The sequence below is a fragment of the Manacus candei genome, unplaced genomic scaffold (genome assembly GCF_025592945.1).
Source record: "Manacus candei isolate 608988 ecotype Guabito, Panama unplaced genomic scaffold, ASM2559294v1 h1tg000028l, whole genome shotgun sequence".
Classification (NCBI taxonomy): Eukaryota; Metazoa; Chordata; class Aves; order Passeriformes; family Pipridae; genus Manacus; species Manacus candei.
Genome location: NW_026138076.1, coordinates 11898711 through 11926063, shown reverse-complemented (window position 1 = coordinate 11926063; position 27353 = coordinate 11898711). Strand labels below are relative to the sequence as shown.

Sequence of the window (27353 nt, the reverse complement as noted above, 5' to 3'; positions counted from 1 at the left end):
GATAACATATATAAGAAGGAAAAAGAAGTTACTGCAGAGAAATATTTGTGGCCAGAGAAGAGAGGAATGAAAATATGTGAGAGAAACAGCTCTGCAGCTCCGAGATCAGTGCAGAAGGAGGGGCAGGAGATTCCTCTGAAGCCTGTGGTGAAGACCATGGTGAAGCAGGTGGTCCCCATGCAGCCTATGGAAGTCCATGTGGTAGCAGAGATCCATCTGCACCACGTGGAAGACCCCATGTCAGAGCAAGTGGATGCCCAAAAGAAGGCTGCGACCCTGTGGCAATCCTGTGCTGGAGCAGGCTCCTGGCAGGACCTGTGGAGAGAGGAGCCCATGCTAGAGTAGGTTTACTGGTAGGGCTTTTGACTTTGTGGGAGACCCACCCTGGCACAGCCTGTTCCTGAAGGACTGTACTCCAAGGGAGGGACCCACACTGGAGCCGTTTGTGAAGAATTGCAGCCCATGGGAAGGACTCACGTTGAAGTTTGTGAAGGACTGTCTCCCATGGGAGGGACCCCATGCTGGAGCAGAGTTAGGACTCTTCTCTCTGGGGAGGAAGAAGCAGCAGAAATAACATGTAATGAACTGGCCATAACCCTCATTCCCTGTCTCCCTGCACTGCTATAGGGAATGAAGTAGAGAACTGGGAATAAAGTCCACTGTGGTAGACTCCTCGCTTTGCAACCCATCACTGTTAAAAAGCCAGTCTCCAGGGCCATGATAATAAACACTGGTTGTATTGTATCTTTTCTTTTTTCCTAATGAGTTGAGTGGAGCATTTTGAAATTTACTTCTACAACAGAATTCTTACCTGTGCTTTTCAATAACAGTTCAAAATGCAGCCCTTGTGAAGTGCAATGCAGTGTATTCTAAGGCCTTAGAATGGAATAAAATTTAGAAAATGACTGAAAATTAAACAATTCCAGAAGGGCTTTGAGATTTTGAAATCAAACTTTTGACTAAATCAGGAAAAATGATTGCTTATGATTTTTCCCCAAAGTGATATATTTTGGGTAATTTTTAATATGGCTTTCATAAATTTTGTATTAAATTAATGGCTTTTAATTGTATGTCTTTTAAATATTTCATAATTAAGAACAAATATTTTGAAACCAAAAATAAACACTATTCCAAAAGAGTATCAAAAATTGAATGTTTTGATAATATCAGAACTTATTTAAATTCTGAAAAAAATTCAACAGAAGCAGTAAGAAAATATGTAGCAAAGAATAAAAGCTAGACATTGTAAAAGGCTTATGTAAAATGTAAATGTTTATGCTATTTGATTTTGAACCTTTTAGTCTATGATTTTATTAGGGTAACATGAACAACTCAGTAACAGGCTCTTCTTTTTTCTCCCTCCAAAAGACACAGTGGTAAAATATCAATGGTACACAGAGAGGGCACAAATGTTATTCCAGTTATAAATAAGTGCTTAAATACCAGCATACATTCTTATTTCAAATATGAAGCAACCATTTATTTTGTCATAAATAATATTAGCTTCAACTCTGATGGTATCTTGAACATCTTCCTTTGAACCATGAGGTCATGACATTTCTGGAAGCACTTGTATTCAACAAGAAAACATTTATCTTTTTAACCTCTCCTAGTCTTCCCATTCTGAACCATGAGAAGCATTCTGGAATAAATATTTTTGTGCAATGGTATTTAAAGAGGATTACACCTTGGTTTTACTGTCGTGAACAGTGTTTGCTCATGACTATCATATATCATTTTGAGCATTGAATCATAGCCGTGTGTAAATTATCAGTGGATCACATAACCTTCAGAAGTCATCTATTAAAGGTCATCTAAAATTTCTACAAGTATTTTTAAAAGTCTATAATTTATTATAATTTCTCCCTCTTTCAAATGAATTAAAGAGTAATATAATAATTTAATGCAGTTCTTAGAGTAATTTGAGTTATGTGGTTATCCCAATTTCATAAAGTAACTGGATAGAGTCAACAGCAGCATGGTTTATTTTTTAATGTAATTATTTTGCAGAAAAATATGTAAGCTTAACTTATATGCAAACTAAGGAGTAAAATTGAAAAAAATTGATAAATTGACATCTTAATTTCCTTATGTGTTTCTGTTGCCTGTTGAACTCAGCAGAGGTCTGACAAAGCATCTTCTCACTGGGTTTCATAAAAGAAGCACTCATATAAAAAGTAAATATTAACATGTTTTTAATAACTTTTTAAAAAGATATCTTTACCTGTGACACAGTGCAAGAGAATAGAGTATCCTACTAAACTGTATTGTTAACATACATCACTAGCTAAATGATTGCATTTTAAACAAATAATTCAAATGTGCCTAGGGGGCACCCCTATCGAGGACATCATCACTGACCTTTTCAAGGTATTTAAGAGTAATGGATGAATTTTGTAAGACAGAATATATATTTATGAATATATATTGTGATACATTTACCTGATAGACTATTAGACTTTATTATACCTTTTTATTAGTAAGCGTTCTGGAATGTTTGTGAGGTGTAGCATTTATCCCATGGCTGACATTAGATTATCTGAAATCTGCCCCGTCTGTCTTTACAAAATTTTCGTATTTTTTCAAAACAAAGCCAACAATCTGTTTATCACATTTTTAAAAAAGTATAATTGTAGAGAGAGTGGAGGAAAAATACCACTTTACACACTTACAACAGAATAAACATGTCTAATTTCAACAAAATGGGGCATCACAAGTATTTTTATAGTTCCTTTTCATATTCTTTTTACTTTCATAAATTAAAGATAGCCAGAAATTTTTTGCAGTACAAACATAAGGTCATGTGAAAGTAAGAGGAATTGTTGTTTTGATTTCTTATCTGATTCTGCAAATTAAGGGCAGTTATGGCAATTCCTTGTCCAAAATTAGCTATTACAGTTTTTTAATTTTATTACATATTTTGATAATGTACATTTGCATATTAACCTGAAAACTTCTATATTAGAGAAGCGGGAGGATTTACAAACCTATAAACCGGATTGTTAAAGTGAAATGATATACATGGTTTTCTTTGTCCATAAGGCCTTCCCCATAATTTTTACCCATATAGATTGCTTCCAGGTGTACATTACAATTCAAATTAGGAATCAGTGAGAAAATTTCAGATAATTATTCCCTGAAACCTTATATCTTGCCTTACATCTGGTTGTGCCATATGCAGTTCATTGCTTTTCAACACCATTTTCAGAAAGAATTTAGTAGACAAAACACTGAAGAGTAAGGATAAGACCAGTAAATTTAAAAGCATAATAAATTTAAAAGAGTTTTGATATCTGCAACCTTTTTTATTGGAGTTAGATCAATTCTATATGTCTGTCTAATTAGAGTTATTTTAGAGTTTTTGATCTTTGAGATATTTGGGAATATTCTTTCATAAAATATGACATAAATTGTGATATCTCAGTTCATCTTTTTTGATATCTTGATTTTTTTGTTTTGTTTTGTTATTCCTCTGTTTAAGTTTGAAGTAGAGCTGAATGAAAAATACCTTTTTCTGCTGTGTTGCTTTGTTTGTCTTTATGGAATAGGCTAATGTGTTATCTTTTTTTTTTCTATTGACAAGACTGCAATTTAAACTGAACAAAGCCCAGAAAGTTCTGTCTGAATTGGCATTTCAAGATCTCAGTGTTTAAGTACATTCTAAATTTTAGTATTGAATTCTGCACAACTCTGAAATAGATGTTTTTCATAATTACTTTAAATTCTATCATGATATTAAATAGTGAAATAGACACTCTGCAAATTATTTTAACAGTATTTTATAATGCAAATTATCTATCAGGCTTACAGAAAGCCCAGGATTTTGTCAAAGCCTCATGGAGTCGATATGTTTTGGGTATTCCATGTATACTGATGTTTATTTTAATTCTTACAAAATATCTTAGATGAAACAATAACTTACTTGATTTCAGGAGCTGATGCTGTGGAGGCTCAGTGTAAGAGATTTGAAGTGAGAGCAAGTGAAGGTGGAAAAGTATTGTTTTCTGCAGATGAAGATGAGATTGTCATTGGAGCTGACAGACTGAAAGTAACAGGTATGGTAACGATAAAGTGTCTAAATAGATGTAAACAGTATATATTTTTTAATATTTTTAGTAATAATTAAACAACTAATCTTCTACAAAATTTTAATCCCTTGTAGAGGAAAAATTCTTCTCATCATCAGTGATTGCTTGACCAACCAAAAGATGCTGCATAATCTAAAAATCAATTCCTCTAAAGGCAGATATGAATTTAAAGTCTGCAGGATCAACTGTGATACAAATCACACTTACCATTGTGATTTGGTTTTTTTATATGTTACCATTAAGCATTGTTTTGTAGTACCTATGCCATTTGTTCAGGTAATGCTCCTTCACAATAATAAAAACTATTGTCATATACTATGACCTTTGTTTTTTCTATATATACAAAATATCAAGTCTAACTTCCATCTGAATTATCAGTATGTTCTCTGCTTTACTTCATGAGGCTCAGCTGAACCATTGTGAATAGAAATCTTGTCTTGACTTGAGCATTTGTTCAAGAAAGTAAGAAAAATAGTTGTCATTACTAGATATATATATATATATAAGTCATTTGATATTACTGTTATGGATTCACCCTAGCTGGCAACTAATCCTCACACAGCCACTCGCTCCATTGCCAGTGGGGATGGGGGAGAGAACTGAAAGAGTGAAATTAAAAATACTTATGGTTTGAGATAAAGACAGTTCAACAACTGGTAAAGCAAAAGTCACGCACACAAGCAAAGTGAAAAAAGGAATCCATTCACTTATTTCCATGGGCAGTCAGCTGCTCAGCCATCCCTAGGAAAGCAGAATCCATCATGTGTACTGTGAAAAAAGAGAATCATACTGAATCCTGCTAAGATTCAAACTCAGTCATAATATTAAATGCTGAGAAATTTAATCTTAAATATAAAATTGACATAAGAGATTTCAAAGTATGTATCAAAAGTTGAAAAATAAAACATCTTACAAATGACACTAAGAATTAGATTTCCTGCCACTGAGAAACATGATCATAAGTTTTAGATGTCATGGTAATTATTCTTTAATCAAACTTTTTGCACCATAAGTACTATTTTTATCTGAAGATTCTGTGATACCTTCAAATTTTCCAGCAAACATGAAAAATTGTGCGTCCCTGTGAGCTCCATCAATCAGACTGCATTACTTTACGTGACATGATATGACTGATGAAACCTGGCAAGACATCATAATGTCAAACATCAACCAGAATTTTTTTCTTTAGTTTATTTTTCTCAGGCATGTGTTTTGATTATCATGATGCCTTTAGGATGAATGTAGGAAAGAAATCATTGAAGAATAAGTAAAACAAAAAATGAATATCAAAAAGCAAATATAAGCTGTGCTTATTTGGAAATTAAACTCTCATATGTAGTTATTTAAGTGTGGTACTACAATGAAATTATTTTATTTTCTTATGTAGCAATCAATAGTGTCTCTTTGGAAACAACTGTGAATAGGTCCAATAAATGATTCATTTTGATAATAATTTTCTAAAGTATGCCCATTTCATGGGCATTTATAGACTACTATGACAATATGGGATTGTTTGTATATGATTTTTTCTCATTTTAGAAGAATAAACATCTTTTAAAAAAAATTTTCATAAGGCAGTCTAAGAAATTCTTGATTAATAAAAACTTGTTAGATTAAGTGGACAGCTTCTCATTGACTATTTTTGTAACATTTTATTTGTAAATTTTTATATAGGCAGCCTATTTCAGGGAAAAAGGTATAGTAGAAACACTGTGTTAATCCAGATATCAATTTATTTCCCAGATAAGAAATATATGGAATCAGTAGTGCTTTTTGTTTTAGAGATATTGCAACCATATCTTTCCCTATTAAGAGTCTGTCACTTTAAAATTAGGCAGTTGGCTGATTTAATTTAAAATACTTATTATTCCTTCCATTGTTACTTTAGCTTTTTTGTTTAACTGTGTTAACTCTTTTCTACTTTATTATTCAAGGAAAGAGTAAAAAAGATTTAACTTTTTGCTTTATTAGACAGATCTGTTAGAATTGCAGTTGACTCTTGCCCCTTTGAGCAGAGATGCTTCCTGCCACCAAGCTTAATGTGTATCACAGAGCTTTGTAGGGAGCAAAGAGAAAGCCTTGATGGATTGAACATATTGTTGAAGAAATGGGAAATAAGCAGGAATAAGGAACTGATTTTCTGATGGGCCCACAGGTTCCTTTCTGCACACAGTTAAACCTTTCTCCATCTCTTGTATTCGCCCTGTCCTAGTGAATGGACAGCGTCTGTAGTATCACAGGGTCTCTTTCACTCTTTCTGCAGTTACAGAGCAAGAGTATCTGCTTGACTTTTACTTCCGTTATCTAAATCTTAACGCAAAGTTTCCTGCCCCTTGCTTTTATTTTGTATTTCTTTTAATTGCAAGATGATCTCCGTAAGATACTCTTGTAGCAGAGTTGTATTGGTCACCCTTGTCAATGAGAGTACAAGCATATACTGTGAGGCAGCTTTACCCTGCCAGAGTACTTTTGAGAGAACAGATTAAGGCAGCCTAGGTCGGTATGCATTTTTTTAAGACAGTGCTATGAAAGAAAGTTATAATTCTTACTATAAAAACTTTCACTGTATGTCTCTGATAGTACAGTTTGTCATCCTCTTTTTTCTTAAACCAAACTTGTATCTACCAGCTGTTTAAAAAGTACAAAGGAACGTGGACCTTGTCTAGATATAGTCTAACTACTCCTACTTTTTTTGGCAACTCAACCAAGGTTTTTTCTCTGACTTTTGAGGTGGTTTTCTCAGTTAAGGCTAAATACCCATTATCAGAAACTCTTTTTTCCCATTAAATTTATACTGTTTTATCCAAATTATACAAATATTTTGCTTTTTTGATAAAAGTATTTCTCTCTCTATGCTTTTTGAAGAAGAGATAGCAATTTAATTCTCATCTTGTCTCCTACATGTTCTTCTGATCTGTACATCACTTTTCTATAGCGTTCTTTAACCATAATTTTATTTCTGATCCTTTTTCTGAGACCCGTAAAAACTATATTGTAACTTGTTTTGTTACAGGTTTTACATGACTGCTAAATCAGTTGTACTTTTAGATGTGGCTTTTCATGTTTATTAATCATGTTTAAAAAAAGGCAAATTAAATAAGTCTTCCATCAGAAGCTATTGCTGTTCTGCAATCAAATTCAATTACGTTTTCTAGATGTAGCACATAAGCTGTGTCGCTTTTTCTAAATAACCCAGTCTATATTGTTTGGAAAATATTACCTTTATGGAGAACTAATTTATTTTGTTCCCTATTACTTTCTTAAATGCTAGCTTATTTTCTTTCATCCCTTAATGCTACATGTCTGGGCACAGGACCTAAAGTCCTTTCTGGATAGAACTGAATTTTTTTATAATGATAATTAATATGTCAGCAATAATATTTTTCCTCTAAAAATAAATAAGAAGCTAGTTAGAAAATTGTCAGTTATTGTTTTACCAAGATTTTAGTAATAATTCTATAGAGTTCAACTCCTTCCATAATTTTTGGAAACACAAAACTTTTCAGATACATGGGGTTCCATGTCTGTATTATATGACCTCATACAATTAGATGAAGATCACTTTGTTTCCATATTTCCAACATAAAAATAGATCTCATTATGGGAAGTGCAATTGTACTAAGGTTTGCACATTGTTGCCAGCAGCAGTAGGAGAAACAAAAAGAAGAGGCATAAAAAACTTGCAGATCATTATGACTTCCTAAGAGCCTTCTTCCTTGTCAAATAGCACAGTAAAGTAGAAAAATGGAAGTCAGAAGAGGACAACATACTTCAGTTGTAATGGAAACTTTCTGAGATTAATAGCAGGATGTGTATAGGTCAAATCTAATTTGACACCAGAACAATGTTAGGAAAAATCTGTGAAGGGCTGGAAGTATATTTTTCATTATGCCAAAGTATATGCTTACAGTGGGTTCAGTATGGCTTTTGATCAACTTTACTAGATGAAGGATGAGAGCCTTGATGTAACAAGGAAACTTCAGAAGATGCCTACATACTTATATTCTGTTAATATTCAAATAATAGTGAGAATTAACATGCAAAATCAGTTTTGATTTTAAGATTATGATGCAGGACTGTGAGTCTGTAGGTAATTGAAATATAGAAAGGTCTTCCAGAGTAGTTAAAAGGAAATGATAAAATAGAAATATGGCTTATGGCTATAAAAAGGAGATATGACAGAAATATGAGGAAATATATGTGAATTGCAAATTAGGTTGGAAAAGTAGAAATAAAATATTTATAACAAGTACTGAAATGTAGAAAAATAAATTATTATTTTATGTATGTTGTTATTACAGTAGGCGTATATCTAGTACATTCAGAGACTGAATAGTGATTTCTGTATGAATGGGAAAGATCTTGGATTTGCCACGTTCAGTTGGTGGATTGTCATTCAGGACAGATGGAGTTTGGAGAGTGAAGTGGCACAAGATGAAGGGAAACAATCACTTTAAACTGGCTTATGCAGCCAAATTATCTGACCATAGTAAAACTACTGTATTTGATGTTGTTCTAAAAAGTTAATCCTTTAAGTAGATAGACCAGATTCTCAGTATCCTGGAGACTGCATGAACCAGAATTCTTTTATCATCGTCTCTCAGTAACAAAAATGCATCATATACATAGGATTTTTGTGTTTCCTCAGTAATGTCTACATTAATATGTACTCCAAAATGTACTGGATGAATAAGGTTTCTGACAAGCTTATTTAGAGCTCAAGAAAGCACTCAACGTCCAGACTTGTCTGTATGAGAGCTCTGTTTGAAAGATAATCTTATTGTGGTAATCTAATCACTTGTCAATAGAACAACCTGTCAGGGCATTACTCTGAAGGTACAACTACAGAGCTGATAACAATCATATGGATGTGGGCTCCAAGCTGTCTATGAACTGAAGGATGTATAGGCAGGCTACAAGTGGTGAGACTAAGTAAATAAATTTCTTATCCAGGACATTGCATAAATACATTTATATCTTCTAGTTAAGGGTAGAATGCACCAGCTCAGACTCCAAGCGGTGTGTGCTTACACCAGCTTCCAGGTGACAGTGGAGATTGTTGGAAGACTAGACTCACTTGAAGATAATAACAACTAATTTGCAAAAGAAATATTTTGATTTTTGGCACTTGAACAAAAACATGCCAAGGAACAGAAGAATTGGTCTCAGGAATGTATGTAAAGTGAAATAAGCCTTGGTAACATAAATTTTTTTGGAAAAAGGAATAAACCTAAAAGCAGACAAATATGCAAACAGTTCTGTCAGCCCAGGAAAACTTGTTCAATTTCTTACAGCCATTTCACTGAAAAATGCTCATCTATGCTGTTCTGTAGACAGAGTCATAGAAGGAGCCAGCATATAGTCAGGCAGAAGAAAGGAAAAGAAAGGAAAAAAATAAAACCAGCAAAATTATACTCTTCTGATGTATAGGGAGAAGAAAATCATCCCCTATCTAGAGAGTTAACCTTTCTATAATCCATATTTTCTGAATAATCAGCTTCTTTTTTTGCCTCCTTTTTCATGATAGGATCATGACATAAGAGGAGAAATTTCAATCCTTTCCTCTCTTTCTGGGCTGTAATCTATTTAATTCTATTAAATAAGGTGGGGTTTTTTGAGTTGATTCTGTGTTTGTCTTAGCTGTTCCTTTGCAGAACACAGCCAGCAGTTATCCAAAGTTACTGGAGAGTATTTACCCTGGTCTGGTAAAGAGCAGTATCAGTCCAGAGCCTGGTTCAAACTTACAGAGTGAATCTGATTTTCAGGCTAATCTTTTGACATCAGGATTAAACTATTGGGTATTTGTGACCAATGTAAGAATTAATAATTTTAGGAAAACCTACTAATATCTGCATTATATGATAGTCATATTCCACATTCCCTGTTGAAGAACTATGCAAAGTCCAGAGATGCAATTTAAAATACTTCTAGTTTTGAAGTGTTTGAATTGGATGATTCCAGGCAAATCCACAGGACCTATGGAAGGGTCAAAGCTCAGTGGAAAATTGCCCCATTATTAATAAGCTGAGATAACCTTTAAATAAAAACAATACAACTTGATTAGAATGTAAACAGTAAACCTTCAGAAGGTTTAGATGCAGGAATTGGGTATTAATTGGGTTTAGATTTTGTAGTAACATTCTAATTCTTAAACCTAACATAAACCTGACACACACATGCCCTCAGGCTTTGTAGTTTTGAAAATGCACATTTAAATTGCAGCAGTCAGACCCATCTCTATTTTTAAGATATAACCACTCACAGTAGGGAAAGGTAAATCACAAAAGAGCTCCAGCATTACTATTTTATTTTTTTTTAATTTTTTTTTCCTTAAAGAATTTGCTTGTGGTTTATTTATGCCTGGAAACAAAATTTTGTTGTTGAAGATAAGGATCAGGCTGCACAATCCTACAGGATTTCAGTTCAATGAAAAGTGTGTTTGGTTCCAAATACTCTCCCTATAATGATGGCACTACAGGCCAAAAATGTCTTGCTTTGTCCTGGAGCAATATTCTCGTCAGATGATAGAAGATGAGATAATTTGGATTTCAATTTGTAAAGCTTTCAAAATAGGAAAAATACTATTATACTTTCAGGAAATATTGCAGGCATCTGACTTTTTGCAAAGAATATACTGATGTACTTCTTACTGTGAGCTATGTAATACATGTCAGAACTGCACTTCATTTTCTCTGAATTCTATCCCAAAACAGTAAAAAGTAGCTTTTTTATTTTTATCCTACCTTAAGGCAAACTTTTGTTCCAGCTTTCAGTACAAACTAATGTATTTAGTAGTCATAAACTGCATGGTGAGATTATATATGCGTTATGTCATGACATACATCATACTTTCCAAATTTACTTATAAATGAACGGGAAGATCTTGACTCTAAATTTAGGTAGAAAATAGCTCAAATCCTCTCATGAAGGAGAGGATGCCCTGTTTGAGCGCAGGGCAGTCACAGTTTGAAACAAAGCCTTACTCAGAGGAAAAGGTAGCAGATCCCCACTAGTAACATCTTGGACTTCACTGTTTTCCCTAGATCTATTTATAAAGCAGGTATGCAGGCAAAGCTGTGAAAAACACAGATTCAAATAATGTCTGCTCTGCAATACATTTCAAAGCTTATTCATAGCAGACTCCTATACGCTAGGAATAATTTTACACACAGGAAATGACTCCAGAAAAAAATTTTTTCACCCACAAAAATATGGCCTGCAGCTTTCAGCCTACATTGTGAATTTAAATTCCTATCCTCACTGTGGCTAATGATGAGTTTACATTTCACAGTGTCTGACAGCATTAAATTCAGCACACCAAGACACAAATATAATAAGCCATCATTTTGGCTGTGGAAAAATATCATCAATGTATATAGGCCATTGTATTTGAATTAAAAGTGTATAACAATGTAGCTTTGCTCAAGATTCAGAAAGTACAGAAGTGTGTATGTGTTATAAAGATTAAGAAATATAAATAGAAATGTTTAAGAATTCAGATTAGGAATCCAGAAGTAAGAGTGGCAAAAGTCAACATGTATTCTATAGAAAGCATGAAATTATATGTGGTAAGAGTTATCTCATAATAAGAGAATGAAGCAAAAACTTGAATATCCAGGCAAAACTGTATAACTGCTCTGAGATTCAAAAGGCAAATGGATTTATACTTCATGGGTATTGATGAAAGGGCCAAGAACCTATGTCATGACGTTGACCACCAAACTAAAAAGATTAAACAGATTAAGCTTTTTATAAAGAAAAATAATCATCTAATGCACAGGGATTAGTGACAATATTTTGGAATACTGGAACTAACAAAAAAAACTCCCAAGCCTTTTTAAAGAAAGAATAGTGAGACTCTGAAATAATTTGGCTGTAGAGAATGCAGAATTTCATTCATTTCCTTCCTCAGAGCTAATTATATAATCTGTTGAAGATAAACTGATTTGGTTCTGATTTGGTTTGGAACTTAATGATCCCAGCAAGGAATAAGCCTTAGAGGAGATCAGATATTTTCTTTTTATGTCTAGTCACAAGCCAAGTACTATAAATTCAATAAAATTTGTTCTTTCTAACCTTAGTTCTTAGTTAGATACAGTCTTTCTCATTGTAGTTTTATCTTCACTGTAGTTTTATTTATATTCTTTAAAGGGTTTTATTAGCTATAATACATTGGTTAGAATGAAAAAGCATGTTGGTAGCATGACCAAGAAAACAGATCAGTATATGCATTTGCAGCTAGGTCTCCATTTTGATCTCTTAACTAACTACTCATGAAATCTGTCATTTTGACTTTCATGTAAAAGTATTTCTGTTCAAGCCAAACGTAGGATTCATTTTTTCTCTTTTACAGAGTAAAAGAAAAATTATAGCAATTTTTTTTCTTGCATTTTTACTTTTCATTGTGCCTTGCGGTCTGTCTGTAAATCCTGAGCAAGTCGCAGCATGATGGGACATTATGAGAGAGGTGGAATACCCTCTGCTACAGAAGGAAGGGCATGCATCCTCAACCAAGGTCCAGCAAGTAGTGTTTGTCCAGCAAGAGAACCAGCACCTACTTTCTTGGCTTTTTCTGCTGGCTTTAAGCATGTGCTTTCAGAGACAGGCAAGCCATGTACCAGCTCTACTCTCTGCACTCCTTCACATTCTCTTAACACTTTTGCTCTGGTTTGTTCCAGGGAAGTCCTTCAGTTCTCATCCCTTCCACCTGGCAGTTGACGAGTCACAAGCTGAACAGTGACTGGTTAACAACTTTATTCCTTTACCTCATGAATACTTTTGTTTCTTGAAAAATATGTCTTTAATATAAGTGCAAGTCTTTTGGATGCAGTGGAACTTCATTATGTATTACCTCCTCTATTGAAAATTTTCCATCTACCAGCCAAACCAGTTTTTCCCAGCAGGCACTTCTCTAGGGAGAAACTTCTTTTTTCTGAGATCTGATCATCAGACGAGAATCTTGAAGTAAGTCTCAGTAGTATACTGTATGTGATTGCAAACAAGTTTTCCTTTTACTTGAAATCTAACTAGATGCAATCTAGCAAGAATGGTCTTGAAAATGCTAATTACATTGGTGTACACCCTAGTCTGACTGAATTTGTTTACACTGGATCATATATATTCCAGGCTTAGAAACACATCCTCTGTAGACTTTCTTTCCTACTTTGTCCTCTGTTGTAAGCAATCCTTGCAGATTTTCAAGTGGGCTTCCCAGACCAGAGAGAGCATCCTTCTTGGTGAAACCCTTTCGATTTCTTCAGACTTCAGCTAATCTCTTTCTGTAAGGAATTAATTTCTTTCTTCCTCTTACCTCTTTCTTAGAACTTAAGCCCTAAATTTGGGGATCACCTGGTTGGTAAAGTAAGCTTCTCTGGAGAGCTCATTCCAGTGCTCAAACACTCTCTGTGTGAAGAACATTTTTCTAGTATCCAACCTAAACCTCCCCTGTCACAACTTCAGGCCATTCTCTTGTGTCCTGTTACTGGTCACCACAGAGAAGAGATCAGTGTCTGCCCCTCCTCTTCCCTGTCACTTGTAGACTGCAATGAGGTCTCCTCTCAGTCTCCTCCAGGCTGAACAGACCAAGTACCCTCAGCCACTCCTCATACGGCTTCCCCTCAAGGCCCTTCACCATCTTTGTTGCCCTCCTTTGGATGCTCTCTAAGAGCTTAATATCCTTCTTATATTGAGGTGCCCAAAACTGCACACAAACAGTGAGACTGCACCAGTGCAGAGCAGAGTGGGACAATCACCTCTCTCAACCAGCTGATGACATTTTGCCTGATACCTCCTGGGACACGGTTGGTCCTCCTGGCTGCCAGGGCACTGCTGACTCATATTCATCTTGCCATCAACCAGGATCCCCAGGTCCCTTTCCACAGGGAAAGTTCTAAATCTTTTTTTTTTTCACTTTATTATTTAAAACTGTAAAACTGTACGTAAGACAATGTGCATTTAATATTATATATTTTAATTTGAGTGATCTCCTGTCAGGTCTTATTAACTATTTTTGTTTTACTCAAACAGTAAACCGAGGTGCAGAGTTCTGAGATATTTCATGCCAAACCTAGTAGATCAGTGCTACTCTAGGAATATAGACTCTTTAGTTCCTATTTAAATAAGTGCTGTCAGTATCATGTATACTGGTCCAAGCTGTATGCTTTGATGAGGTGGGCATTCCTAGGTATGACACTGAGCAAAGTTAGTGTAAACTGCACTGTTTTGAAACAGAGAGCAACACTGCAAAACACTGTAATTTCACAAGATTAATTCATAAAATGGTATTAGAACTGTATGAGCAGAAGAACACACCACAATTGTAGCTGATTTGGATCATATCTTGACAAACAAGAATATCTGTGGTTAACCACACTGACATTTTAAAATAACCTTGTACATCGACCCTTTCATCTTACTGGAGAGAAAATGAAAAAATTAGGGTTTGGCCATAAAAAGTGACCATTCTATTGTCCTTTGTTTCCTTCTGTGTGCAGTTCCTCTTTGCATAATGTATTTCCCATATGTCAATTTAGAGATTAATTGCTTTTGGGATGTATTATCAACTTCACTTTTAAGTAAAATTCTGTACAGTGAGGGGAAGATGAGAAAGCTGCATAAATAAGCACACTTCACTACAAGTAGGGATAGGATGAATAAGCTGAGGAAGGTAAAGCAACCAGACACCTCTTCTTTCATAAGTCATCATACTGTGGTTGGTAGCCCACACCAAGACCTACACATCGATGCATTCATAGATAAACTGAACTAAATATGTATCACATAAATTCTACTGGTTTGATGTATGAAGAACACTCATATTGATCCTGTTAATACTAATATCAGTAATGGATATAGTGGGATATATTTATCTTCTTCTTCCTAATTAGAAAGCATTAGAATTCAGTTTTATGCTAACTGTTCCTCAGCACATATCTTAGTTTTCATTGCAACTATTAGATAACAGGTTTGTAAAACATTTGAATCTTATTTTGTGAGCTGTCTAGAGAAACACTGCTAGAGAATAGATCTAAGCACACAAATACACATACATACATGCACAATCATGCACACACAAATGCCTTCCAGTTCCTCCAGGCAGCCTTACCACTTTACAAATGCCAAAATATCATTTAGTTCAAGTAGAGACTTTTCCCTTAAGTGATCATCATTCTAAACCAATCTGATACATAAAGTGTGAAAGAAATGACAGTGAGTATTATAGGTTAGACCACTTACAGTGTTAAGAGTGTGTTTTTGTGTCCTTTTTCTACATCACTGTTTGCAAAGCAAATGTGTTTGTTTGGTCAGAGGTCTGGATACAGCAACACAAATTTTTAAAAGTACTTGAATATCATGCTAAGACACAAGATGGTTCCAAGTTCAGCAAAGCAAAATACTAGCATTAGCCAAATGCTAGATTCACTTGAAAAATTTCTGTCCCAATTTATGGTTGAAAGCATGAGGTGGAATTGGTAGTTGCATCTGAAAGTCTTTCCTCATTAAACATCAAAGGGAGACAGCTTTTTTGAAAAAAATTATATTCATAACAAGCAAACCAATTGTATTATTTTTGCTATTTTTATCTTAGCAGCATTACCAAACAATGGACTACTTTTTAAATATGTTTTTACACTCTCAGTGTGGAACAGAGAAAATGCAATAGATAAAGCATACTGTGAAGAAAGAGTATCTATCAACAAGTTTGTTTCATGTTTTAGCTCTCAGAAGTGTTTTCAGGCTTTTTACAGTTACAGTTTTTTCTTCTCACTGTCATTCTTGGTGTTGCCTTCTTGGTTTATATTTAGATTTAGAGTGAAAGGAAAAGAGCAATTAGAGTCTCTGAAATTGAAGTTTTAATGAAAATACTCTCTTTTTTTTTCTTCTTGACAGGAAAATCTAACAGTAATTCAAAACAATTTTATGTTGGCAAAACATTGACGTAAAAAATTATTATAGATATTGAAAGGAACTTTTAATACAAAACAGGGGAAGGAACAGAGGGAGTATCCTGTTGCAAAAAACAGAACGTATTACTTACAGTGATAAGATGCCTAGAGGCCAGAGGGAGACTAAAGGACAAGAAAGACTAAATCTAAAAGAAATATATTCCTTTGAAAAGTTTAACAATAAAAAAATAAAGGTCTTTCCCAGTCACATTCTTTTCAGTGAAAGCTGAAAGGCTGGAGTGATAAGCATCATGACAGTTTATTAACAGGATAATATGGAGAAATACCTCTTAGAGTTCATCTGAAGGAAAGGCAAAATAAGAAAGATTTTCTTTTTTGTCTCTTAACCTGTCTCTAAAATTAGTAAGGGCTTTTGTTGCTAGTTGGATAAAGTATATATATTCTTTCTGTTTTAACTTAAGAATGATAAATCAAAATAACTGATTCACGATGACAGTCAAATTGTATGACATTCTGTTCCCTAGGTATGACTGTCCTGGATTCAGTTTTCTGTTCTTAAAACACCTGAACATAATGTACTTTAAGAGGATGTAAATAACAGGTATCTCTGGCAGCTGACTACACCAAATTTTCATGCAGCAATAAAGCCTGCTTCACTAATTTTAGCCAGATGTGCCTTGGTATGCAGTGGAAAAATGCTTAAATCTTAGAAGTCTGAATTTATGATAGATATGTAAAAGGTGAATTTATGATAGTTGTATTGCAGCAGTGACAAGAGTGTGATTTTTGAGTCTCTCCTGACTCACGAACAGTAAAATAGCAAAGACTAGACGAGGGTTGTGTTACAAAACTCACAGCAGAGCTGGGCTGTTGCAAGATCTGCCAGGTAATCTGAATTGTGGTCATAGTCTGAGCCCTGGATACTGCTCCTTGGTGACATAGAAGGGAGTATTGAGACTGACACTGATAAATTACTCTGTGACCAGCTCAGTCCCATCTTGAAAATGAAGTGGTGGATCTAGCCCTAAATTACTGCCATAATCCCTCTTCCCACAGCATCTCCAAGGTATGTGGCAACTCTCCTGCGGTTCTTGCCTGAAAAAACATCTGAGGCTTTGGCAGAAGATGTGTATTTCAGCCAATGTTCGTGTCTTGCAGTATGAATTAGTATCTTGTCCCCTCCTGCAGAAAATGCTGTCTTTCCTGTGATTGATACAGATCGCGCATAGGCACATGTTTACTCTCATGACCATTGATGGTTTACAGTCACTGCAGTTAATTGGTTTGAAATACATCTGCTTCCATTTTATTGCTGAATGAAAAGGTTTGCTTCATGGCTATGCAGTCTTGAAGATGAGAATATTATGTGACAAAATTATTGTTGCACATTCACTCTGTTTCACAGCGTAAGAATTTCCATTTAAAGCTGCAGTAAAGACTTACCTAATGGCAAGTTTGAATGTGCTGTAGTCATCTGAGTAATTTACTTCTAGAGAGAAAAACAGAACATTAAAAAAGACCAGGAACACAAAGACAGTCGTAATAGGTTATAAACACTAGTAGTAATATCAACTTTTTAGCAACCTTGTGAGGAACTGATATTATAGCTTCATTTTATTTCTCATATCTGAAAAAAATAGACTTCCAACAATTAGAGATGCTAACATTTTTGTTTAAGTTTGGTCTAATAGGCACAAAAATGCATTATATCCACATATATCTGTTTTAGCGTTGTAGAAATATGTGGGAGGATAGTTTCCAGATTTTCATTTTTGCTTTAATATTAAAGTATTTGGAAGCATTTGTAGACTTTTAAAACACATACTATGTACTTACATATGGAAGACTCCTACAGGGTGCACAAATGCACTTATTTAAATATTTGATTATAATTTATCAATGGCGTGTAAATTCCAATACAGTAAAAATGCTATAGCAGAGCTATTTAAAAAATCTGGATAACAGTCCTGCTGCTTTGTGACCTCCTTCGCATAAGTAAAACAATTTCCTAAATTGTAGTAATGCAACAGTAATTATCACATAACAATTTTTCAGTATGCTGCAGTAATGGCAAAATAGAGAACAGAAATAAATGCACATTTCCATATGGCATAGAGAACTGGCCACTAAAACCTATATAAGGTACCCTATGAAGCAGTTTCAATGTGAAGGTGAAATCAGGTGACTTCTGATATGGTTAAAGTGGGATTCCCAAACAAGATTTTCCCAATTTAGATAAAATTCAAATCATCAGTTGCTGATCAGATAGTGAAGGCAAAATCTTCAATGTGCTTGGTTTCTGTGCATTGTTGCTCTAATCTCAGTCCATTATCAGTAGTTAACTAACCTCTAGAGATGCCACTTTCTCTATTTTTGACTATAGATAAAATGTAACTAATCTGTGCTCTTAACATAGCCAACGAATGAGATGTCTAGACTTAATGGCAAAATTCCTGGTAAATTCCTCTGAGCTTTTGACTTTTCAAAATCAAACTATTTATTTATGGAATATTTTAACTGAAGGGCAAATGCCCTTTGCCTTTATAAAAAATTAATAATTCAGGGTTCTTCAGAGCTTTTTGAAGCAAATGCATTCCAGCCTGTACCTGAAATAGTGTGGCCAGCAGGACCAGGGCAGTGATCGCCCCCCTGTACTCAGCATTAGTGAGGCTGCACTTTGAGTACTGTGACCAGTTCTGGGCCCCTCACTGCAAGATGCTGAGGTGCTGAAACGAGTCCAGAGAAGGGCAACAAAGCTGGTGAAGGGTCTAGAGAGTATGCCATAGGAGGAGCATCTGAGGGAGCTGGGTTTTTTTTAGGCTGGCAAAAAGGAGGCCCAGGGGACACCATATCACTCTCTACAACTACCTAAAGGGAAGTTGTAGCCAGGTAGGGATTGGTCTCTTCTCCCAGCCCTCTATTGACAGGGCAAGTGGGAATGGCCTCAAGCTGTACCAGGGGACATTCAGGATGGACATCAGGAACAATTTCTTCACTGAAAGTGTGGTCAAGCATTGGAATGGGCTGCCCAGAGAAGTCACGATCCCTGGAAATGTTAAAGAAACAATTGGATGTGGCACTTAGTGCTATGGTTTAGTTGATAAGGTGGTGATCATTCAAAGGTTGGACTCGATGATCTTGGAAGTCTTTTCCAATCTTAATGATTCTATGGTTCTATGAAATTGGGTATACATCCCTGGCTAGGTTTTGTGGGTAGGCAGCAGTACTCTATAGTTCTGAAAACTGTAGAGTTTTCAGGAGTGAGAAAAAATTTTCTCATTCTCTCATTTTTTACTTGGAATATACAAGTTTATATCTCATTCTTTTACATTCCAGGTGAGTCCCCTGGTTATGAAGCTATTGACTATTGTTTGATAGACCTTTTATTCATTGATTCATTCATTTTTCATCAAGGAAACAACAATTCTGCTTTGAAATGTATTAACTATTCATTAGAGCATAAGCCTGAGTGTTCCAAATTCTAGGGTTATCTACTACAACAAAGTGAAAATATAATCTTTTCATTTATTAAATATGAAAATAATCCCATTAAAATTCCATCTTGTGAATGTAGACAGGAACAGTTTTAGTTCAGTGCTCCACTATGGTGAACACAGAATAATTTACACCATTTTAAGAAAAATGCAAATTCAGACTATCATATACATATATCTAGGAAAAGATGATGAATTTGGAGGGGTTAATTTAGAAATTATTTACTGTGAAATCTAAATGTAAGCTTTAAGTCTATTCATGTATCTAGCTACTGTAACTTCAAGGAGACTGTATCAATTCAAGCCGAAAATGGTTGTATTTAATTGTTTTTATTGTCATGTGTATCTCCATCTGTCATACATAATAGAAGAAAAAAGTAAAAGATGTTACAAAAATTATTATTTTTTAAAACTTAGTTTCTGTAAACCCCTTATATATATTTCAATTTTGTTCATGTTTTGAGGAAATATTCAGTTTTAATGTGACTTCTCAGCAGTTAAATTTGCATTTATTGACTTTTTTCACCCCAGAAATAGCATTTAGAATAGCCATTTAAAATAGCCATTTCCGATTATTAATTGAATTACGTTACTGCCATGCTCAGTCCAAATTTTATTCAAACAGATTCAGTTTTTCAGAAAAGTAAACCAACTGGTGGCCAAACATAGATTTTGGATGTGAACCCTCAAACAACTGTATGGATGAGAAACTAAATACGTAGGCATAATCCAGTTTCATTTGCATTGCAAGACAAGAGGTATCTTAACTGCCCACCATTAGGAAGCAATGTCTCAAATGTTTGTACTCAATAAGTTAGGATGATATTTAAGCAAGTATTTCAAGTATTTGCAAGTATTTCCTGGAGCTGCAATTTGCTTTGATCAAAATTTAGCACAATTGAAAATGTTGAATTTTAATTTATTAGGGAACTTGTTCTTATTATCTAAATGAATGGCTTAGTAGAAGTCTTGCTTTAGTAAGATTGCCATACAGAAAATATGCATCAAACATTAGTCATATTCAAGGGCCTTGAGTAATGGATCAAAGTCATTAATTTTAGAATTTACTTTTTAATAACAGCTTACCTCAGAAGATTTCAATGCTTGTGCTTTAGTTTACCAGTGAAAAACTTCATCTGTCAGGCTACACTACAACTTCCTACCTGTAATATGCCTCCAATATGGCCACATCAGTTTCATCTCTGAAACCTTCACTGTTTAACATTAGTCACTTTTGCTGCTGAGGTACTCTGTAAGATTGAAATGCCAGCAATCATGTCAACCATGTTTTCAAAAAATAACTCATTTTCATTTTAGTTATGTACACCTCCACAGCAATAATCCAGTTGAATCATACTTTTTAATACAAGTACCTTGCTACATTTGAAGCCATTTATAAAACTGGAAGCCTTGAAGAACTGCACAACCAATTTGCAGGCCAGAAGGTGCACTCTGATTCATCCCAAAATAAATGTTAGTAACTGGGCTTTCATAAAAGAACGAACAAATAGTTTATGTGGTCTTTTTATGATCATTTGCATAGTTGAATATTTCTGGGTTTTTTCCAGTTTGGCAGTGATTACCTCTTCCAAGGTCTTCGTGATGAACATCTGTTTAGACTCACAAAAGCCCTTTTAAATTTTAGCTATGTACACATGGTAAAAGAACTAAGAATTTTACTTTGTTATTGCAATTAAATTTTTAGAACAAAAAGTCTCTGTTTTTAAGGTCTCTTCAGTGGTAAAACAATATTGAATAATTACTCCTTTTTCTCTGAAACCTGTGGATGCTTTACCTTAATAATTATTTTGAAACAAGTAAAATTGCAAGCTTCAAAAATAATAAATATTTTACAAACTCTTCTTAAAATCTCTAACTCACAGGATAAATTGGCATTGCAATCTAGTAGTTGCATAGTCTTAGACACTTAATGTTTTTGAAAAATCTAGTGAAAGATCAAGGCAGTAAGATTCAACTGCAATTGTGACACTGCAATTCCATCTGGTTTGTACACATCAAAATGGTACACAATTCCATTTTCAGTACACCTGATTTGCTTTCAAGAATGATGTAAAGGAGTGAGATAATGGTAATATATGGGTCATTTTCCACAGCAAAATAATTCATTCTCAGCTTATCAACTCTTCAGCCAGCACTCTTTTCACAAAAAAAAAACCTACCTCAGGTGGCAGTCTTTTCATCCTAATGGGTTATTAAGTCTCTGAAAGGTACCATTTTGTTATGTAATCTAACTACCCATAAACTGTGAAAGGATTATTTGCTGATTAAAAAAATGACAAAATTTCCTCAACATGCACATACATAAACAAATATAATCCAGAACCAAATGCCAATGTTGTTCCATTGGTTTTATGAATCTTGTCAGTTCCCAAAGGCTGTATTTCAGGAACCAGTAAACTGAGCAGAAATTAGTAGTTTGCACTGGTCTCTCTCAATTCTGAATATTCTGTTTCAGCAGGAACATGTGACTGGTTTTGCTTGTAGTGAAATGGTCATTTTGATTTGCTCTGTGTCAAAAAAAGAGTAATTTTAAAGGTCTGGTGTTCATGAATCAGCTATGCATAAAGAGGTTCCTCTATAAATACAGAATTGAACTTTTGGCTTTTTTACCTGATTCAGGCTGTTTACTGAGTTTTCTCTAGTAACCTCTATAACAACTGATATTCTTTGATCAGTAGTTTGCCTGCACAGATATTTCTTTCTTCGTGAAGTCTTGATTCATTCTCTTCCAATGGAAGCTGGAGGTGTAATTTTATTCAGTTCCACTTACAGTTTTGATTTCACATCCTTTGCACCTACTCCATGCTCTTGCTATTTTATTTCCTCTAAAAGATTCACTTTTTATAGTTATCCACTCCAACTCATGTTCCTTTGAATTCACTTCCCTAACTACTTCCTTTTGAGCTATACTTGAAAGAGCTTGACGGTTCAAGTCTTTTCTTTTTATTCCTTATTTTGTACATTTCATTTCTTGCTAGAATTTCACTCATCTCAAAGTAGGTCTTGGTTATAATTCCGTAAGTCAGGGAATACAGTTAATAGAATCCTCTCTTATTTGTGTAAAAAATAAGTATTTTAACATTGTAAATTATTAAATACCTGAAGTATATTTCTTTCATTAAAAAAAAATCATGCTATTCCCTTTGAATCTGAATTTATATTGTTGTTTATCATTCATGAAAAGGTATGTTCATAGTACCATTTCTTAACAGTACTGAACTACATAATCTAACTTCCCATCAAAGTACTACATAGTTGCATATAGTAAATTGAAAAAAGCATATTATAGTTGAAGATATTCTTGAAGTCATTTTTTTAAGGATAAAGCATTTGCCACAAGGACTGTTGTACTTTCACTTTTGAGGCTGTATGAGATGAAAAAACATATTAAGGATTGCATCTTCAAATAGCACAAGGAGCACATTTGGTTTGGTTTTAGCTTTAACTACATTTTATTTCATTATATCAGTTTATCTGTAATTTTACATGCCTGGATTTCCAGTCTGCTTGGACAAACTTGGTCTTTCTTTCCAAATTTATATTTTCTTCAGAGAGAATTGCCTTCTCATCTTTTAAACAAGTGCTGCTGACAGTGAGGAAATGCTAAAGCTCGTTTAGAACAAACTGTCATTTAACTTCTGTTATCAGTTTTTTCCGAATATTATCTTTGATACTTCTGGTTGATTTAATGTCTGACTCATACTACAATGATATTTTGTGCATCTTTGCTTTGATAATGCTCTTTCAAATGTTACAGACATGGTCTTCTCATAAGTAAAGACTGGCAACTCTGCATTCTGCTCAGTTATTTACATCTTCATATCCCACTGTCACCTTCAAAAATAGAAATCAAAATTCAGTAGATAATCAATTCAGTTTTAAGAAATCGTTACCAATTTTCATTGCCTTGATTTTGAGTGCCCAGTAGGAGATACTTTAGTGCTCACTACCAACACTAAATCCAAAACACATTCCAGAGAAGTCTCTTTAATTTCTTTGAGAATAAAACTTTTCAATGAGAAAGATCTGATGGAAAGAAACTCTGAAACTGTCAGATATTGAGATTCAACCAGCAACTTCAGGGAGTAGACTTATTTCAAAACTTTTGAAGGCTTGGCATCTCAATTAAAGTAATAAAAATAACCATAATCCAAGATAGAGTAGATATTTCTCTAATGTGTTTTTGTCACAGAAACCTGTGATATTATTTTCATTTTCTGCAAAACAACCATTCTACAAAGTTTTGAGATAAACATTCAGGCAAATTGTTGCTGAAAAATTTGTATCTATAAGTGTTTTCAGTTTTGTATGTGAAATTCATATTCTGACAAGCAGAAGTCTAAAGTTGCACATGAAGTTGGTCCAGATTCTGATATAGAAATGAAAACATAAATATGAAGAAACATTTATAATCATAATAAAAGATTTGTTCAGATATTTGTCCTAAAATTGTCAATTTGTGGTCATATATTTCAATGTGTTTTTATTTTCCAAAGTAATTGTACTGTGTTTTATTTATGTATTTTAGGCACAGAAGGGGCAGTGTTTGGGCACTCTGTGGAGACACCCCATATCAGAGCAGAACCTTCCCAAGACCTCAAGTAGGTGTTCAAAAAGTTGTTTTAAAATCAAATATTCTCAAAGATAATTAAGTTTGGATTAAAAGCAGAATATCTGTATATTAATATAAACTGCTATTTAATGACTCATACATATCCAAAACACTGGTAGACTCTAGTTTGTTCTAACTAGTAAAAAAACCCACACAAAATCCTATCACACAAAATGTAAAATACATTACTTTTTATATATGACCTATCTCCCATAGCAGAATCCTAGAGAAGTATATTTTACCTAAAGACTGGAATATTCAGGCATTTTTAAGGTCAAACGTGCACAGTACTGTTCAACAGCATGAGACCCAGAGTTTGATTTTTTTATGAGCTGTTACAGAATATATAAGCCAAGTTAAAGTAAACTCTCCCCAATTTTCCATCAAGTGGTGTTTCTGGGTGGTTGGTTTTTTTGAATACTACAAATACACTTTTCAAAAATCCATAAACAATGGAGGCTACATTTGTAAATGTAAAAAAATCCAAAGTTTTCTGGACATAGTCACTAAAGTGGAGAAATAAGTAAATTGTAAAAGATCAAGTTAAAGACTTACTGTAAAAACATTTGTAGACTGAGAAAGAGAAAACTTAGAAAAGTTTATAGTGAAAGCTTTTTTTTGAAGTGCATATGTGCACTGGTAAATACTAATCTGTGATTTATATGTATGAGAATATGTGACAATCACAGAAAATCAAAGATCCTTCCTTAATTAATTAATTGCTATAGAAAAGCACGGTTAAATGCTCTTACCTACATTTGCAAAGGCATTTAGGATGTTGCAAAAATCATTGGCGGGAAGCTGCCCCTGTGGACAAGTTTGACTATTGTACATGGATTATATGAAAGTAAATTATTGTGTTTGATTATTTACACTAAAAATTTTAAAGTAATGTACAGCTTTGGGGTCTTCCAGAGGATTCTACTCGCTAGATTTTTATCTTTAAAAATTCTGTCCCCTTGCAAGACTCCTGTCAGTCCTTTGTGGAAAGTAATTGTAAAGGCATTTATTAGTGATAACCACCAAGGTGATATGGTCTCTAATCGAAAGGAGTTCAGCAGAAATCAAAGTGGAAACATAACAAGCTTTTCTTTTTTCAGGGTACCAAAAATTTGGGTAAGAGACTGGAGATTTTTCCACTCAAAAGAACATGGAGACACTGCTTTATCTACCTCTTTCTAATCATTAAATAATATTAACAGACCAAAAATGTATGATAAAACATAACCCTGTGTCATCAGGTTTAATTTAAGGAGGGATAAAATCACCTCATGTTGGTTCTGAAATTTACACATGTGGCATTCACCTTTCCAGTCTTTTGTCTTTATTCATTGCCACGATTCCTATTGTTGCTTAATGTTTTCAACTCTACCATTCCTTCAGCTTATTTTTCCAAAGTAGACTTAAATTAGTAAGCATTTTCTATTTAACTTTCTACTATCTCATTAATAATTAATGTAACCCAAACTTTTTGTTAAAAAAATTGATGAAACAGAAAGCCTTGCTGTTTGGCCAAGCAATGTTAGCTAATGTGATTTTATTCTTAATATATTCAGTCCCTATTGTGTTCTGCAAGTTTTTGTACTTATGTACTCCTATACATTAGTTGGGATTCAGTGATATTCTTTTTGAAATCTTTCAAATCAATTTAGTAATTTTAAAATTATGACAATTAACATTAGAACAGTGGTTTCTTGGCTATTGGCACAAATCTTTGTAGCAGGTATAATCTGCAGAACCTTTTTAACCTTTTATCTTGAAAGAACTATAAATAATTACAGGTTTGTGCTGTTTTCTGGTAGCAAAATACAGTTAGACACTCAGATCATATATTATTTTTAAAATTCCAGTTACCATCTGCCTTTTAGTCTTATTTCAAATGGTTAAACCCAAACCCATTGTTCTTTTTATTGTAGTTCAATTTTCCAAAATAATAAATTCAATTTTTTGCTAATATAAAAAAGCAATCATTTATAATTTATGATTGTTTCCCCAATACACCCAAACAGATAGGCCACCAACCAGTGTGACCTCAGAAGGTACCTCTGTCACAGAAATAAAAAATACTAGAACCCATTTTCTGGGCTCATGTTCAACTGATACAATTACACTGATGTTGTAAAATCATCTTATCTTCTGAAACAGAATAGTTGCATCCTAAATGCCAAGAGGGAATGTTCTTTGACTCACGCTACCTTCCAAATAGTGCAAATTGTTTGTAAGAGTTGTGACTGACTCGTAATTGACTCAGATATTTAGCTGTCTGGATTATTGATTTCCAGTGGTCTGGTCTGGGTCCTAGCACTTTTTCATGTTTTAGTATAAACTTCCCAAAGTTTCCAGTATTGGCAGTCCTAAAATGACATAGAGTATTTTTCTGAGTGCCTGCATCCCTGTGCCTCTGGACATTTAAAAATAACAGTAACATGGGAGAGTAGAAAGTTTGCTGAATTAACATTAAAGTTCATTTTTACCAGTGGGCAAAGTTGAATGCAATTTGATAGCAAGTATATTTGGCTATGAAAATAATTATATACAGGGCTGAAGTTAATAGAATATACTTTAGATTTTTAATTAAAATATAAATCATCCCATAATTTTCATGTTGGAATACATATCTGTGGTCAGGTAATAAACCTCAGACATCAGATTTTTTTTTTCTTTTTCTTCAAAATATAATGTGCTGAAAACCTATTCACAACCTTAGAAATGTAAACCAATTCACTACTGAATTTAAGAAATGGAATACTGACCACCTTTATTACTGTGAATGAAACATAATCTTTTCTGGACAGGGGACAAAAAGAAAAGGTCAGATATTAGTGTCATATATCCAAACTTTACCTCAACCACTCTTTGTTCTTTAGCCAGATTTTGTGGTTTTTGTACAGAGAAGCATATCTAAAATGTACTGTTAAAAGTGTGTTGTGTAAAAATAAAATTTAGTTGAATTCTAATATATTTCCTTCCTATGTGTCTACCACTTTAGTCACATCTTTCTCATTTCTTGCATTTTCAAATAATACCTAGCAAGGTTTTGCTTTCAGAAAATGTTTTTATACAGTCCTTTGTGAAGGCTTTTGTGTCAAATCTCAAAAACTAATTAAAGCTGACTTTCATTAGTTGGGATAAGCAGCATAAAAGAATCATGCATTAGAATCAGGAAGATTAATTATATCTTAATAATTTAATCTTCATATTTCTTTCACTACTTTTTCTCACAGGAACACAG

General features: G+C 34.0%; 1 protein-coding gene across 4 annotated transcripts in view; it reads left to right on the top strand.

Annotated features, from left to right (window-relative positions):
- SGCZ (sarcoglycan zeta) overlaps positions 1 to 27353 on the top strand; it is a 431982-nt gene that overhangs the window by 380501 nt on the left and 24128 nt on the right. For all 4 annotated transcript variants that reach the window (XR_007904954.1, XM_051790352.1, XM_051790351.1 and 1 more), the window contains 2 exons: positions 3933 to 4055; positions 24038 to 24110. Coding sequence is in view for 3 of the 4 variants with exons in the window: in XM_051790352.1 (XP_051646312.1) it covers positions 3933 to 4055; positions 24038 to 24110 (196 nt within the window). In the remaining variant the exon portion in view is untranslated. The remainder of the gene's footprint in view (positions 1 to 3932; positions 4056 to 24037; positions 24111 to 27353) is intronic.